Genomic DNA, 17079 nt, shown 5'->3' on the forward strand with positions numbered 1-17079 from the left:
GCGATTGTACAAGCCATATTAGTCCACGCCTGTGCTCTGCACCTAGCTGGCTGGCAGAGGAAAGCTGGAGCCAGCTAGACGCACCACTGGTATGGACTTTAGTTAGCTCACTAGCTAGCTAGCAAATACAAATGTGCATGGTAGCAGCATGTTAATGCCATCATAAAGATTCGTCTCTCGTTGTTTGTTTTGGTCAGGGCTGTGTTGAAAGTTAACTACTGTAGGTTTTCTAGCAGCCCGGATAAGTTGTTCGCTAGCTAACGTTAGCTTGTGTTAGCTAGCTAGTTCTAGCTTCTAGCTAGTTGCTTGTGAGCTAACGTTAGTAGGTAAATTGGCTAATCATTATTATACTATAATGTCAGTGGACCAGCTTCCATTCTTCAAACTGTTGACATCAAAGTTAACGTTAGCTAGCGAGCTAACTTTTAGTCAGAGTAACAAGTTAAAAGATTGCAAGCCTGCTCCTCTGTCTGTGGGAGGAAGGCTTGTTCCTCTTCAGACATTTTAGGCAAGGGATTAGGCAGCAGTGGGAATGGGAACCAGGGCCAAAGTTTTGGGCCAAAGTCTTGTTGCAAGCTATAATCAATACTTCATCTCAGTTTCAACCCAGGCTGCAGGGTGCTATTAGGTTTGGGCTAGGTACTGACCGCATCATTGAGAGGTATGCTATATAATATAGTATGCTCTTCTGGCCTACTCCTATGTTATGACATCAAATCAATCACCATAATCGGCTTGAGGCTTTGCATAGCTGCTGCAACACAGACACCGAGCACACCAAAACAAGTCGGGTTATCTAAGACATCTATACAAAGACGTTAAGGTTATAGACGTTTAGGCCAACGAGCATTTGGGCTCAGAAAGTAATTGAGATAGTGGTCTATTTGAATATCTGATTGCTTCACATAGCCTATTGGCATATTTTTCAGGCGGATTCTCCAAGGACACACGAGTTGCTAAGAAGGATGACAAGAATGGTATCCTAGGATTCACTCGTGGTTGACGTGCCTTTGAAGCCCTATGTAGTTTGCTACATGGCGACTTTTGTCTCCAGAGGAAAAGGCTCATCGTTTGCAGATGCCACTACCCTGGATATAGTGCATAAACATGGACCATGAAGAGGTAACCCTATATCAAGAAACAATGTTTTATATCAAGGAACAACACAGATTTTTTTTTACAGAAACAAGATAGTGAATGTATGTATTAATAATACATAATAATAATTAATTGTATTTATAAAGCACATTTTCATTTTCAGACAATCTCCTGTAGCCTACAATGTAGCCTAAGATGCGCATTGGGGTATTGTTCTACAATGCAAATGTTTCATTTGTTTTTTTAGGCTCAACATTTTCCATCACCACAGTAAAACATAGACAATCTGTGGTAATAGTGAAGCTAAATAATCATTTGAGACCTAAATGCTCTCGCCCTTCTGATGGAGCCAATAGCAGACGTGTTGGAACAGCCTCCTGTAGTAGTAGCAGCCTAATCGTTGAGTGAAGAGGTGTCTCGGGTTACAGAGCTGGCAAATTACAGTCTAGAATTCTACATTGTGTGTTTGGCACTGGCAACCATCTCTGTGCATGCGTCCTTCTCCCATCTCTCACAAACATACAATTAAATTCTAGTTACACTGCTGTTAAATGACTTAAATGCTTTAGGCTACTTAAACATTCACAAGAAAGCCATACATTTTGCCAGTGCATCATCAGCACACAGACTCTACTAAGCCTTTGATATCAACGCACCGTGCTTTGAAACGTCTTCAACATTGAAGCGTAGCTATGATTCCACTCGTGCGTGACTCCATAACATTCATTTAACATTATGACACCAACTTGAGTCTTCATCTCTGCGGTCTCCAGGTGGGGACGGAGGCGGACCAGATGGCCCTGCGCCTGCAGCAGGACGGCCTGCCCCCCGGGGCCAGTGCCGAGGAGCGCCAGCGGCACCTGTGGTGTCGGCTGCAGCACAGCGAGGGAGACCAGCAGTCGGCCAAGCAGGAGCTGCAGGCGCTCCGTGCCCAGCAGGCTGTCGAGATGAAGGAGGTGGGGCCTCGCCCGCACCGCTGACCTAGACCACACGCTCGGTTGAGCCTATTCTGTCAGTCATTAGCAAATGGGTTCACGCGTGACCTTGACAGTAGACCAAGACGGATGACTTTCTGGCAGGTGCACTTGAAGGCACTCTCTTATGCATTATCCCCCAAGTCAGTAATAACTGATTCTGGATCAGCAACACCACCCCATTTCACTGTTAGGTGAAGAACAAAACTGACCCTAGAGCAGTATAATGCGTGATAATGGACAGGACCATACGGCAGCACTACAGACGGTAAGCAGGGATCTGCTAACTGAGCCTTTGCGCTCTCTAAAGAATGCCTAATGAGGTGCTCAGTCAAACCTCACTTTGTTCGCTGCTTCCTTCTCCCTGCTGGCGACTGAGGAAGCTGTCCTCCTGTTACATCACCGGCTTCTAATCTGCCTCCAGTGTGGTGGTGATCTCATGGTGGTTTTATACCCATATCTCTACTTGCTGAATAGAAATTTGAATTGCTCTGGCTCTGTGCTATTGAAACAAGAACCGCTCTCTGAAATAAGAATTACATGCTGATACGCATTCAAACCATGTTCAAACCTTGTTCGAGAAGTTCATTTAGACCTGTATTTATCGTCTATGTACTGTATAAATTAGTCTGACTAACTCATAAAATGCAAACGAACATGCAATAAGAGCAACAGGTGGGTCTGTTGTGGACTCCAAATCAAATGAAACACCCGCTGTGCGAGTGGGTCCTCATAACAGAACCACACGTCTGTTCGTCTCAGGTGGAGAACTATGTGGAGCACATCCGCGGCCTGCTGGAGGAGCGCGAGTCTTTGACTGCCGAGTACGAGCGGGACAACGAGCAGCTCCGCCTGGACCTCCAGCAGCTCAGGCTCCAGCAAGGTACGGTGGATATAATGGCCGTAGGGGCCGGCACAGCTTCCTGTGGCGCCAACGGGCCGGCTCATTTGTGCGTCCGGCGTCGTCCGCGCTCCATAGTAACTCGGCGTACTGCATGATGACGCAGTGACGGCGTAACACAGAGACAGCATCGACCCCCCCCCCCCCCACGGTTCTGTCACCCCCCCCCCCCCCTCCTTTCCCATCCAGAGTCCCAGAACAAGGAGCTGGCGGAGCTGTTGGCCCAGGAGGGTCTAGAGGACGTGGGCCTGAGCAGCCCCAGTGAGCAGGTGGCCTACCTGCTGGTGGAGAGGTCCACCCTGCTGGAGAGGCTGGAGGCCGCAGAGAGGAGGCTGGACACGCAGAGCCTCACGGGCAGCCTCCGCGAGGTCCACATGCAGGTCGGGGGATTGATGATGCAGCATACCAACTCATCTTGTGATCGTTGTCGTCGTTGTTGTTGTTGTTGTGAGTGACCTGGCAGAATTCAGACCTGATTGGTCAGGGGCTGCTTTAACAGGGGGAGCTGGATCATATGCGCCACACCATAGGGGAGGAGCTACGGCATCAGAGAGAGACCATGCATAACACCAAAGAAAGCATGAACAAGGTGAGAGGCGAATCTACGTGGAGCAAAGGATTTAGTTGGCCTCAGGATATGAATAAATGGGGACAGAAGTCTACACTGGTGTACCAGTACCAGTACCAGCCCAACAGACCTGCCAGGTAAACTGGTGGGGTGTAGCTGTTATTGCCCCTGAACTCTAGGTAACATATATTCTGTTGATATACTAGAAACCCATATTATGTTGTACTGTGGTTGTTTTTACTCCTGGTCTCCTCAGCAATGTCCAACTCAGAGTCCCTGGAAGAAGCTGTTCGGTCTCCACAAGTTCCCCCAGAGCCCACACAATGGTGCCCCCGTAGGTCCCCACTCTTATCGCCATAACCAACTCACTAACCAGAACCTTGGAGTTCCTTTGGCATGGTTGGACTCTGGTGGGATTTTCTACTCTCAAACTCTATTTCGGTGCCACACGGCTGTCCTTGTGCACTGAGGGTGCTTTTTTGTGTGAATGCTAGCATGACCACAGCGGCACCGTTCACAATGCTAACCCTGTAGTCCCCACTCACGTTTTGGGGGTTTCTTCCTCTGGAGACGAGGATGATAACGTATGGGATATCTTAACCACCACCATGAGTAACAATGTCAATATGTGTTTTGGGCATGGATGTTGGTCCTTGATTCTAGTCGAGAATGACTGGACACCACATCGTTCTATGTTTTGAAGCGGTGCAGCCGTTCCTATACGTGACATGTGTGTCCATGTGTGTCCATGTGTCCCCATGTGTCCCGTACGTCCGCGCGTGTGTCCATTCGTAGCATGGGATGTAACGCTGTCGCAGCCCAGCGGGGGGCAGTAGAGATCGCTCACCAACCCGCACCGCTTACCACCCACTGTCACCACCTGGGTGTGAATTTTACTCGCAGCTACGGCGGTGGCGGTAACTCTACGCATGTCCGCCACAACGGCATGTCACTCCCTAACAACTAGTCTTGCTGGCCGGTAAACAGAGAGACGAATCAACATGTCCCCCCGCCCCCCTCTCGGTCTCAGGTGCACAGCGAGGACCTGTCCCACGAGCGCTCGGAGCGCCGCCAGCTGGAGAGGGATCTGGAGGAGGCATCGCAGAGACTCTCCATGGCGCACCAGGACATCCGCAGGCTGACGGACGAGCTGGACGCCGCCAGGAAGACCCAGGGGCTCAGCGGTACTGACCACATGGGTTGTTTGCTTTCCAGATGCTAATGCTAACCAGTGTGTGCGCTAATGCTAACCAGTGTGTGCGCTAGCATGAAATCCTGTGTATTGGTAAATCGTGTGTATTGGCTATTCAGAGTTTGTTTGTTTTTAAACACGTGGAAGGTTTAAGGGCAATATGTAACATGGGTCAGTCTTAGGACCTGAACTGGAGCGGACCGGCCAAGAGGTGGAGAACTTGAGGAAGGAGGTGGACAAGCTGAAGCACTGTGGTGAGATGTCTTTCACACGACAAGCTCCCAATGCCCCTTCTTATGTCTCCATGGAATGCACCATAGGCGAAGTGTCAGTCGGGAATGAAAACGGCTCCTCCCGCAACACAGTATAATATGCAGCTCATTTAATTTCAGTACTGGTTACTACATGCTTACAGTGTGTGCCTATACATTGATACAGGGGGTTGGTGTGTGTTATTTACTCAGACATGGTGGAGCTGCAGAGGGCCAAGGAGCACAACCAGAGGCTAGACGGGGAGATCCGGGTTCTGAGGGAGCGAGTTCGCTGCCTGGACTCTGAGAACAGAACTCTGTCAGAGAAGGTGAACAGGACGACTACGCGTACCGGAGTCCGGTTTAAATCCGGATGATGGGATATGCTGAATTTAGTCATTTTCATTCATGTGTGATACAGGTGACAAAGGGGGTCCATGACAGGGGAGCTGAGGTCACACAGGAGGATCCTCAGTGTCCAGTCAGACAGGTGACACCCCGTCTCTCTCTAGCCAACGGCCTCTGCGGGGTCAAAGTTCAATGATCACCTCATGAAGCGCTATACTCAGGGTGCTCATGCAGTATGTGTACGACACTTGCGCATTAAGTTTAGCCCATGTACATCGTGAGCCGTGTGTGTGTGTGTGTGTGTGTGTGTGTGTGTTGTTATTTGACAGGGTGAGGCGAGTGACGCTGAGCTGTACCCCAAAGACCCGTCTGATTCAGAGGAGGCACAGATTCATAAGAGGTGGGGATAAACTCTCAGCACCCTGGGAAAACCAGTGTCACTTACTTACCTGACTTCTGCTGTATATTAACTCATGTCATGGATGTTGTAATGCATTCTGTCTCTCTCTCCCTCCCTCCACATCTCTCTCTCCCTCCATCTATCTCTCTTTTTTTCTTTATCTCTTTCTCTCTCCCTCCACACATCTCTCTCCCTCCATATCTTTTCCTCTCTCCCTCCACATCTCTCCCTCCATCTCTCTTTCTCTCTTTTTCTCTATCTCTTTCCCTCTCTCTCCCTCCACATCTCCCCCCCCTCCATTTCCCTTTCTCTCTCTCTCTCTCTCTCTCTCTCTCTCTCTCTCTCTCTCTCTCTCCCTCTCCCTCTCTCTCTCCCTCCACACCCCCCCTCCATCTCTCCTTCTCCCTCTTTTTCTCTCTCCCTCTCTCTCCCTCCCTTCACTTCTCTCTCTCTCCCTCCATCTCTCCTTTTCTCTCTCTCTCCCTCTCCCTCTCTCCCTCCCTCCATCACTCTCTCCCCCCCCAGATGTCGGGAGGTGGCGGAGGACGGTAGGTGTCAGGTGCGGGATCTGCAGCGGCGCCTCCAGAGGCAGAGGCAGGAGCACGAGGAGCTGGTGGAGAGGAACGAGGAGCTGGAGGCCCTGCTGGGGGAGACGCAGAACAGTAGCAGGGAGGAGCGCCAGCGCGGCGAGGGGGAGCTGGAGGGGCTCCGGCGCAAGGTGAGGAGGAGGAGGAGGAGGAGGATGGGGGAGTTCACTATGAGGAGGACGGGGGAGCTCACTGTGAGGAGGAGGACGGGGGAGTTCACTGTGAGGGCGGGGGAGTTCACTGTGAGGAGGACGGGGGAGCTCACTGTGAGGACGGGGGAGTTCACTGTGAGGAGGACGGGGGAGCTCACTGTGAGGAGGACGGGGGAGCTCACTGTGAGAACGCTCTAGGCTTTGAGGGGTGTTGGCAACGAAAGAAGCTGAAAAAAAGAAAAGAAAAAAAAGGACCGGTTCTACGCGAAAACAAACGTTGCGAAAATAAACGCAGAGCGGATACCCGTCGAAAAAGACAATCTGAAATTCTGCCTCCGCTTCCTGTGTGGATCGTCACCTTGTTGATCAAAAGCCTGAATATGTATCTTCAGTTGAATCTTGTAGATCAAAAGCCTGAATATGCATCTTCAGTTGAATCTTGTAGATCAAAAGCCTGTAGAGTATATCAATCTGAATCTGAATCTTCTAGATCAAAAGCCTCGAGGCGGAGCTAAAGAGGAATGGCGTCCGGGAGCAGGTCCCTAGGGATGGCGACGGAGGCAAGGACACCGAGACGTACTTACAGCAGGTGAGAACACGCTCGTCTCCGTCAAGATTTTATAAACATGGCACTGCGTAAAACCAGAAAAGTCCCATATAGCACTGAGCGACTACTGGCATCAGTTTTCCCAGTCATATTTGATAGTGCGACCTCTGACCTTTACTAACCCCGCCCCCCGTGCTCCTGGTCTCCAGCTGAGGGGCAGCAGCCAGGAGAGGGTGTCTCTGCTGGAGGCCCGTCTCACGGAGGAGAAGGAGTGGCGGAAACAGCTAGAGCTGGACCTCGGCGCCGCCCAGGCCGCCCTCAAGAAGGACAAAGAGGTCAGGGAAGGCCCCGTGCGCCGTCGACGACGACTCCTCTCAGACACAAGTTCAGTCCGGGTCCGGTCGAGCGCACGGCCGCGAAACCAGACGCCGCGCCCTGGCGTGTGTTGACGGATGCGTGTTCTGTTCACCCCCGAATAGGCTCTGCAGATAGGAGAGAAGGAGCTGAAGAAGTTGAGACTGGAGCTACAGAGCCTGCAGACCGAATGCCAACAGGGGAAGACTCTCATCAAAAGCCTCACGCAGGTCAAAGGAGAGAAGGGCGTTCTGGAAGAGAAGGTGAGCGTGAACGTGCTGGCGGATTGAAAATATTTTGGGTTTGAAATATCCTGTGATCTTATCTCAACTTCCTCGAGCTGAGAATACCATGGCGGACGCCGCTTCCTCGCTAGAATGGGGTCACGGACAATCGACTGCAACGAGGCTTCCTCAAAACCACTTTCCAAGCAGGTCTCTTAAGTTCATTTTCGTGTCGTTCCTCTCTCCTGTGCGAGTCAGGTGGCCCAGTTGGAGCGCGCTCAGAGCAGGCTGCAGAGCGAGCTGGAGCGTCAGCGAGAGAGCGGCCGGGCGCAGGAGGACCTGAGGGAGAGCAGGACCCAGGCGGAGCAGCTCCGAGACCAAGTGGGCCGGCTCACGTCGGAACTGTCCGGTCTGACGGCCGAGCACAGCACTCTGAGGTCGGGGATCACGTTCGGATCTACCTTGTTGTGCGGTGTGGTTTGCATGTTCAGCGTGTGTCCACTTTTGTAGACGCGGCCAACGTGTCTTGTTTTTTGTTTTAGTTTATTTTATATATGGTACAGCACTTTGGTGCAACTTCGGTTGATTTTAAACGTGCTTTATAAATAAAGTTGACCTTGACCTTGACCTTTTGTATGTTAATCATGTTTTAAATTGTGTGTGTGTGTGCGCCTGTGCGCCCATCAGAGACGAGATGGCGCGTGAGAGGAGGCAGACCGGCGAGCTCCAGGCGCAGCTGAGCGCCAGGGTCCAGGAGAAGGTGGCGGCCGAGGGGGAGAGGGAGAGGCTGGGCCTGGAGCTGCAGCGCCTCAGGGAGCAGCTCCAGCTCTCCTCCAGACTGCAGGCCGCCAGGAGCAGGCAGGACACGGAGACGCCCGCCGCCGCCGGCCACACAGACGCCAGCCTCAGCCCCGCCTCTGCCGACAGGCCCAAGGACGACGGCCTCGGTCAGGTACGACCACGTCGGTGTGATCGCAGAACATCGTATCTGTTCTTAATACTGAGCAGGCCTCAATGCTTCACATTAGATTTAAATAACATTGTTTTGCCTAGTGTGTGTGTGTGTGTGTGTGTGTGTGTGTGTGTGTGTGTGTGTGTGTGTGTTTGTGCGCGCCAGCCTGTCTAACTCTCTGTGCGTGTGTGTGTGTGTGCGTGTGTGTGTGTGCGTGCGTGCGTGCGTGCGTGTGTGTGTGTGCGTATGCGTGTGTGTGTGTGTGTGTGCGCGCACTGTCCCCTCTAGCTGTCGTCTCTGAAGCTGGAGCTTAGTCGTCTGCACGCCATCTTGGAAGAGGAGAGGCAGCTGGCCACTCAGCACCAGCTGGGCCTGCAGGCACAGGTCAGCGAGGCCCAGGCCCGCACCAAGGTCAGCAAGGTCACAAGGACACTCCCATCACACAACATCACCTTCACACAACATCACCTTCACTTTCCCTCCGCGTCTCACGTATCACGTCAACAAGGAAGTCACTTTAAAGTCGCACTGAAATGAAAAAAGCATTCTGTCCCATTTTGGTTCACATAATTGGTCATAGTGTCCATCTATTCAATGATGTTTGCCAAAAAATGTAAAAAATTCTACTTTTGTTGTAATCTTATATCAAAGTATATAATTTCTTACTTCCTGGAAAACGGTAGGTCACGTGCAATGACGACAACAGGTACCTTAGATTTTAGGCCAATAATCTCACGACATCCACCCGTCAATCAACGCTATCCTTCTATCGAATCTGTCTAAAGTTCTTAAAACCCGTCCACTTGTCAATGTTCCAATCAAATTCCTCTAAACATATGTCCCACCCCCATACCTTGTTTGTGTCGGAAATACGTCAAACTACGGAAGTTAGATGATCTCAAACGTCCGTTTCAGTTCGACTTTAACATTAATGCTGTATGTAATCCTATGTGTTGATAAGTATCAGAACACAACACTTTTAAATAACAAATACAGAACAGACAACACATTTAAATAACAAATACAAACACAAGAAGTCATTAAGAGTGGGGGGGGGGGGGTGATAACGACAACAATATTTCGGCCTGTTTTTCATTCCCTTAGTTTTGTCTTGGCTACGAATGATCTCAGATGTTCTCCGCCTCCCCCCTCCCCAGTCTCAGGACTCGGTCCTGGGCCAGAAGGCGGAGGAGGCCAAGCAGCTGAAGCAGGACGTGCAGCGAGCCCAGAACCTGTTCACCTCGGCGGAGCGAGAGCTGCGCTACGAGCGGGAGAAGAGCCAGGACCTGAAGAGACACAACGCCCTGCTGGAGCAGGAGAAACTCAAGGTGCAGCCGAACATGAGCGACCCTGTCCCCCAAGTGCCATTTGCGCGTGCTGTGTGTGCGCGCGCATCGCCGTATCTGCTCCCTTTCGGCCTGTGTGTGTGTGTGTGTGTGTGTGTGTGTGTGCGCGTTCGTGCGTGTGCGTATGCGTGTTAGCTTGCCTATGTGTGCGTACATGTGCGTGTGTATGTGTGCGCCTTTGCAGTCATATGTGCCATTGTGCACAGTCAGGGCAAGTTTATTTGTTTAGCACATTTCAGCAACAAGGCAATTCAACGTGCTTTACATGAGACATTAAAATCATCAAGACAGAGTGCAACACATAAAAGGTCATAAAACGAAATGCAAAAAAAGAACTTGCGTGCGTGTGTTCACTTCCTGCCCTAACCCCGCCCCCTACCCTAACCCCGCCCCCCCCCCCCCCCCCCCCCAGCTGTGTGCGGAGCTGAAGCAGGGCCAGGCGCGGCTGGCGCAGGCGGAGCAGGGCAGCCAGGGCCAGGCCGCTGAGGCCGAGAGGCTGCAGCGCCGGCTCAGGGAGGTCGAGCTGGAGCTGGCCCGCAGCGGGCAGAGCCGCAGCGCCAACGCCGGCCTGCAGGAGGAGCTGCAGGCGGAGAGGGCCCGCGTCATCGCCGCCGACAAGAAGGTCACTAGCCGCGGACCCTCGTGTCCTCTCGTGACATGTTTGAGCAAGTGTTCTCGGGGCGGGAGGGGGAGGGGTCTGCGTTCGACGGCTAGCGGGAATGCGGAAGGACTTGATTTCGCCTATAGATTAGGGCTGGGTTAAAAAAAAACGATTAATCGATTCGGAATCATTTCATTCATGAATCCCAAAATTGATATTTTATTTAATGAATGAATGAATAAATGAAGGAATGAATAGTTCATTAATTCATTCAATGATTCATTCATTCATTCATTCATTTTTGGAAATCAGTATAGATACCCAGCCCTAGTATTGATGTGTTGCATAACTTGGCAGCATTGTAATTAAGGTTACAGCAAAAAAAAGAAGGTTTTACACACTAACCGAATCGATATCGAATCGAATCGTGATAATCGATTCTGAACCTTGTGAATCGGAATCGAATCGATTCTTGAAATTCGAATCGATACCCAGCCCTACTATAGATATCGGTGTTGTTAAACCCTCCTGCCTCTCCTCTTGATCATGGTAGAGAAGCTTGCCTGTCTGAGCCGGGCCCCTGGCCTGTCTGAGCCGGGCCCCTGGCCTGTCTGAGCCGGGCCCCTGGCCTGTATGAGCCGGGCCCCTCACCTGTTTGTGTGTGTCGTCCCCCACGCAGGTGCTGGAGCTGCAGCAGCAGCTGAAGAGCGCCCATCACCAGCTCCGTCTGGAGGAGGCCCGGGCCGGGGAGACGAACCGTCTGGAGAGGGACAGCAGGGACATGTCAGACACCCTCTCAGCCCTGCGAGCCAAGCAGCAGGAGGAGCACCTCCAGAGGTCCGCTACTGTCACCCTGACGCACACACACACACACACACACACACACACACACACACACACACCAGTCTATTCGTACGCGCTCATGACGGGGACCTCCAGTCTAGTCCGGCGGTTCCGTCAAGTACAGATCCGTCGAGTTCCACTCGATCTCTCTCTGCTTTTAGGGTGCGTGTCCACCGGGGGGAGCTGTGTTTTAGAGCTGGCGCTGTTTTCTCGTTGTTTACAATGGGTAATGAGCTCTAGGGCGCTATAGAGACGAGAGCCGTGTTCCAAGAGCCTTTTAGCGCTATAGCGCCACGAGCTCTAGGCTTTTTTTTCAGTTGAAAACAGTTGAACTTTTTGGGCTAGAGCGCCGGCTGTAAAAGGCTGTTCTGATGACGAGACAGTTGGTTTTTGGCACAACCGCAGAGACAGCGAACGTTAGCACTAGCTAACATTAGCTAGCTATCGTAACTTGGCTAGTTAATCTGCAGTCTGCAAAAATACTACACTCGTTGCTAACGTAGGTGTAAAAGCCTAGCCTAGCTAGCTCGTACGCTCTACGCAGCTGTAAGCTTGGCGCTGTTCAGCTACATCCGGTAGACACACAGTCTTACTCTTTGAACCTTTTGTAGGAAACTAGCCGACTCTGTTGGTGCATTCCAGATTCCAGGCCTCCGCAGATAGTATTTCTGGAAGCATTGAACGTGGAAATAACCTCGCACTGAATCTGTGTGAGCCTGTTACAATTTGCCCCCTGACATTTACTTAGCTACCAGACGAACGCACGCAACGCGGCGGATATCGCTTTGACCGCGACCTTTAACCTCGCTTTCGCAGGAAGTTGCTCGAGCAGAGGGAGGAGGAGCTCCAGCAGCAGGTGCGCTCCCTGAGGCTGAAGGAGGCGTCGCTGGGCCGGACCAACTCCGAGCTCGGCCACCGCGCCCAGCAGCTGGAGGCCCGCCTGGAGGTTCTGGAGGCCGAGCACGGCCGGGCCAGGGACGAGGTGAGGGGCGGACCGCTGCACTGCGCAGTCCCGTCAGAACCTCCGTACCAGAGAACACAACTCTTCCTTCCAACCCCCCACCCCCCACACCTAGAGAGGAGAGGCCTCCTCCCCTCCTCCTCTCTGGCTTTTAGGATGGAGGTCGTCTAGCCGTCGGTGCGTAGCGTCGTTACAGTATTGCGGCAGGTTGTGACGGGCACGTGTGTGTTGTGTGCTCCCTAGCTGAGGGAGAGCCAGAGGGCGTGTCACAGGCTGGAGGAGGAGCTGGCGGCCAGTCGGCACGAGTGTGAGAGACTCCAGGAGGAGCTGCAGCAGGTCATCGCCCAGCTGGACACACACATCAGGTCAGACACACACACACACACAACACGCACACATAAAAGCACGATGCCTTCACAGTGACACATGAACCCGCGTGCGCCATCTATCCACAGTAAGCACAACGAGAAGCAGTCGCAGCACAAGACCAAGCTGAGGAAGGCCAAGCAGATCTTCCTGAAGGCCACGGCCCAGAGAGACCGCACCATCCAGCAGCTGGAGAACGACCTGGCGCTGGCCTCCAGCCTCTCCCAGAAAGTCAGTCCGCACTCGCCACTCTTTATCTGTTCCCTGGTCTGCCGGGTCTGGATGTTGAGATGTGAAAGGTCGCCGCCTGACAGAGCATTTGACAGAGCATTTGACAGGGTGACAGAGCATTTGACAGGGTGACAGAGCATTTGACAGGGTGACAGAGCATTTGAGGCGGTGGCGCCAAGACTCTGGAACGCTCTTCCCCAGGCCCTGAGAGAGCCATCCACTGAACTCATGTTCAAAAAACGTCTTAAGACACATGTTCAGGCAGGCCTTCGGCCATCTATAACGCCTTGCTGCTCGCAATGTTGTTTTTTTCTGTTCTGTGTTGTATTGCCATTTTAATTTATTACTGTAAAGCACTCTGTGCATCCGTGCTGTGAAGAGCGCTATATAAATAAAGCTTACTTACTTACTTACTGAGAAAGGAAGTCAGTCTGCAACGTAAGCTGGTCTCACCGTGGCTCTTCGTGATTTCTGTACGTCGATGCTGTTGCGGACTGGGGGACTGTTCTGAAGCAGGGGGCGCGGCAGGAGTGCCAGTAGTTTTCCAGCGAGATATCCGCGAATTTGCATACTGTAGATCGTTGCGAACGACCTAGCCACAACTGTACACGTACCTAACACCTGCGATAACCCCTCTCTCTCTCTGTCCTCCGCGGGATGCAGGAGAAGGACTGGATTCGGACGGTGATGGAGGAGAACGAGAAGCTCCTGGTGGAGAAGAGGGAGCTCCTCCGGAGGACGAGCGACGCCGAGGAGATCGGGAGCGACGGACTGATGACCGCCTCCGCCGTCCAGCGCAGGTACTCGGCAGGCCGCTCGCTTCCCGCCACTTTTATTTTTTTACTGAAGCGCCGTATATACATGACTGATCTCAAGCTTCTTTACCTGGTTAAATAAAGGTTAAATAAGGTTTAAAAAAAAAAAAAAAGGTTAAATAAAGGTTTAAAAATAAATAAAAAAATACAGTAGCTGCCAGTCTGGTTCAGATGTGCCGCCGCGCGTCCTTCAGGGCCGACGTCTTAGAGGTGGAGAACAGACAGCTGCAGGACCGGACCCTGAAGCTGTCCAGCCAAGTGGGAGCGCTGGAGCGCACGCTGAGGAACGCCCAGTCGTTCTGCAGCCTCGAGGTACTTGACCCGGTCATGCCTGGAGTTTAATGGAAAGGTTTTGATGTTGGTCAGTGTTACAATGTTCTTTATGTGTCCCCCCCCCCACACACACACCCAGGATGTCAAGAAAATTTATCATTCTGAAAGTCTTCCCAATGACAGCGTCCTACATACGTCAACGTTAAGGTAAACACTTTATAGTACTGCTTAGGTTTAGTGTACTGCTTGATTTTCTAGTCTGCGCATGTTGGATTAAGCACTCTAAAGGTGTCTTTTTTAAGGGCTGGCAGTGGCTCAAGAGGTAGAGCAGGGTCGGCGGTTCGAATCCCGCCTCCTCCTGGCCACATGTCGAAGTGTCCTTGGGCGAGACACTGAACCCCAAATTGCTCCCAATGAGCAGGCTAGCACCTTGCATGGGAGCTGGTTGCCATTGGTGTGTGAATGTGTGTGTGAATGGGTGAATCGGAGGCCATTGTAAAGTGCTTTGGATAAAAGCGCTATATAAGTGCAGTCCATTTACCATTTCTCCAACTTGTTTGCAGCTGTTTGAACATTAGGCTCTTGGTGTGTAGAGTGTAGTGGTTTTTAACCACTTGTATATCCGTCTGTCACCAGTCTGACGTCAGGTGTGTGTGACCCTCTTGGCATCCTGGACGCCATCTGCAGGGTGAAAGTTGGCGAGCACGGGGTTGAGGGCGCCCGGACCACGCTCTCCATGCCAAACCAGCAGCCCTCTGAGCTGGGCTACCTGAACCTCACCTCCCCCACGGTCCCCCCAGACACCAAAGACCCAAACGAGAGCCTCAGAGTAGGAAGTGAGCAGGTATGAGAGAGGGGTGAGGGGGAGGATCGGGGGTCGTCGTGGCTATATACCAGTGAGAGCTACTAGAAAATACCCCTGCTGCACTAGCAGGGGAAACGGTCTCTCAACTAACCACCTTTCTACAAGTGCCGGCTCAATATTTGCAATAATAATGTAATTACTTAAGGAAAATGGCAGTTATTTCTGAAGACAGACCTCCACTGTGCTCAGGGTCTTTTTTCCTCAGCGGAATTATAGCCCTCCCCTGATTGGCTGTCAGCTGCTGCCTCCTCCCCCTTCTTCACACTGAGTGAGGTCATGAAAGTGAACAGTTGGGGATTGGCTGGGAAACTGCGAGTGTCAATCACAGACATTATGTTTATTGTATATTTTATATGAGATTTGTTACTGGAGCTTGACTTTGGTGAAGATATTCAGCAGGGGGTACAATTGCGGAGAGCCTATCGTACAATATTGTACAGTCGTACAAATGTAACAGTTGTTTGTATTCAGGTGTCGGCCTCCTGACCCAGACAAACAGGAGAGTCAGCCTTATCAGGCCTTGAGATGGGTTATTTAAAGGTTTCATATTCAAGACAAAGATTTAGGATTATAGCTTTAAGTGTAATGGTACAGTTATGGCTTTAAGTGTAATGGTACAATTTCTGTGCAATTGTGCATATCTGATGTCAAATGAGGAGGGACAATCACAATGTACAGTACAGCGATCAGTTTGAAGCACTTTTCCATGTTCTTGTAGCTTGGCTTATGTACTTAAGTATGTATGCTGCGTTCCCGTTGCCTCAGAAGTCTTTTGAAGAATTTTGAGCTAGGAATGACGTCACACCGGAGTTGACCTTTACCTCTTTACCAGTTCTAGCAAGTTAACCATTGTTAGCAATACCAGTTGTATTGCTGTACTCACTCTCCGTATTTTTCACACTACACAGTATTTTGAGCACACAAACACCGTAGCAACATTTCCACAGATAGAAGTGGAAGTGGTACTGAGTGTACGACTGATGTAGTGAGACACATATAGGACACAAGTGCTAATAAACAGTATATTACTACAGCTTTCACGTATTGTTGATGCTAATGCGCGGAGCAGCCATCTTGATTTTGAGGTCGGGTGAGGTTCCCTGACCTTTCTGAGGCGGAAATCCCAGTTCAGGGAGCGTTCTAGTTGAGAATTGGGAAAGTCCCACTTCCTAGTACAAATGGAATGTACAAATGGAATAAACCAGTAGCAGTTAAATGGTAACTTAGTGTTCCATTTTTGATCAATATTGGCAATTATTTTCTATGAAAAACATATGCCTAGGGATTGTATGTTCACAGTATTGTATGTTTTTAAATCTTAATATGTACAGTATCTAGTCGCACCTGTTTACAAAGATGGTACTTAAAGTAGTGGTACATTAAATGTATTTGGTGTTATGAGGGCGACAATTGTGCATACAAAATGCTAACAACATTCAAAATAATGTTGGAGTTATTGCCCAACCCACTAATGTTGAACTTGAACACTTAGTAATCATAACAAACTAATTTCATTCAGTTGAAAAAAATAATTTAGGTTACTTTTTGTGGTTTTGTTTATTGGCATTGATCCTTGCTGAAGTCAATGACTAAACTTAACATGTAGTATTTCAATACCGGTATACTGCATTTAATCAGATGTTAGAGTTACAGTGTCTTTTCAGACTTATAGACTATGCTTTGTTGCAGAAGCTATGATTCAATTAGATTAACAATGTAAGTCTTAGAAGACATTAGATGTGGCTTCATCCCCATTCCATTCATCCCAACCACTGAGAAATGGATCAGAACCACTGTAGCCTTTTAGAGATTTGACAAATAATGGTAACCAAGTAGGTTATTACAAGGGTAGATTATGGAAACCATTATCTATTTTGTCATGCCTGTGCCTGTAATGATAATGTGTAATACTTTGTCATGATGCAAAGCTGAGGGCGAGTTATTGTTTGACAATAATACCCACTCTTATTAAGGCTTTCATACTGTATATTAAAATGTTGTGTGCTGAACTAGCCTATATTCAGTGACCATGTGTAAATGCTTTTTTTTTGTAAAGATAAAGCATATTTTGATAAATAAACATGCAATATTATTATTTTGCAATTTGATTATTTTATTCACATCAGAGGGCTGATATGAAATATTGGTATGGGATACTTAAATGGCACTTGTGCAATGATTAATATGACTATGCTATTACTTTGAATACAGATATGAACAACAATTATGT

The 17079-nt window shown here is 50.2% G+C and overlaps 1 protein-coding gene across 1 annotated transcript; it reads left to right on the forward strand.

Annotated features, from left to right (window-relative positions):
- Positions 1-1107: 1107 nt before the first annotated feature.
- On the forward strand, positions 1108-14893 carry ccdc30 (coiled-coil domain containing 30; the record flags this gene model as incomplete). Its single annotated transcript, XM_084461949.1, has 27 exons — positions 1108-1122; positions 1872-2054; positions 2835-2955; positions 3163-3353; positions 3798-3875; positions 4572-4725; positions 4910-4987; positions 5198-5313; positions 5406-5474; positions 5662-5732; positions 6258-6450; positions 6962-7060; positions 7228-7353; positions 7498-7635; positions 7855-8033; positions 8284-8548; positions 8837-8959; positions 9706-9876; positions 10307-10516; positions 11175-11332; positions 12155-12320; positions 12543-12664; positions 12755-12896; positions 13560-13696; positions 13906-14023; positions 14124-14191; positions 14621-14893. 27 exons carry the CDS (start codon positions 1108-1110, stop codon positions 14832-14834), a joined length of 3705 nt encoding a protein of 1234 aa, XP_084318075.1. The 3' UTR covers positions 14835-14893.
- Between the last annotated feature and the right edge of the window lie 2186 nt (positions 14894-17079).

Source organism: Borostomias antarcticus (genome assembly GCF_949987555.1).
Source record: "Borostomias antarcticus genome assembly, chromosome: 3".
In the NCBI taxonomy this organism is placed as follows: Eukaryota; Metazoa; Chordata; class Actinopteri; order Stomiiformes; family Stomiidae; genus Borostomias; species Borostomias antarcticus.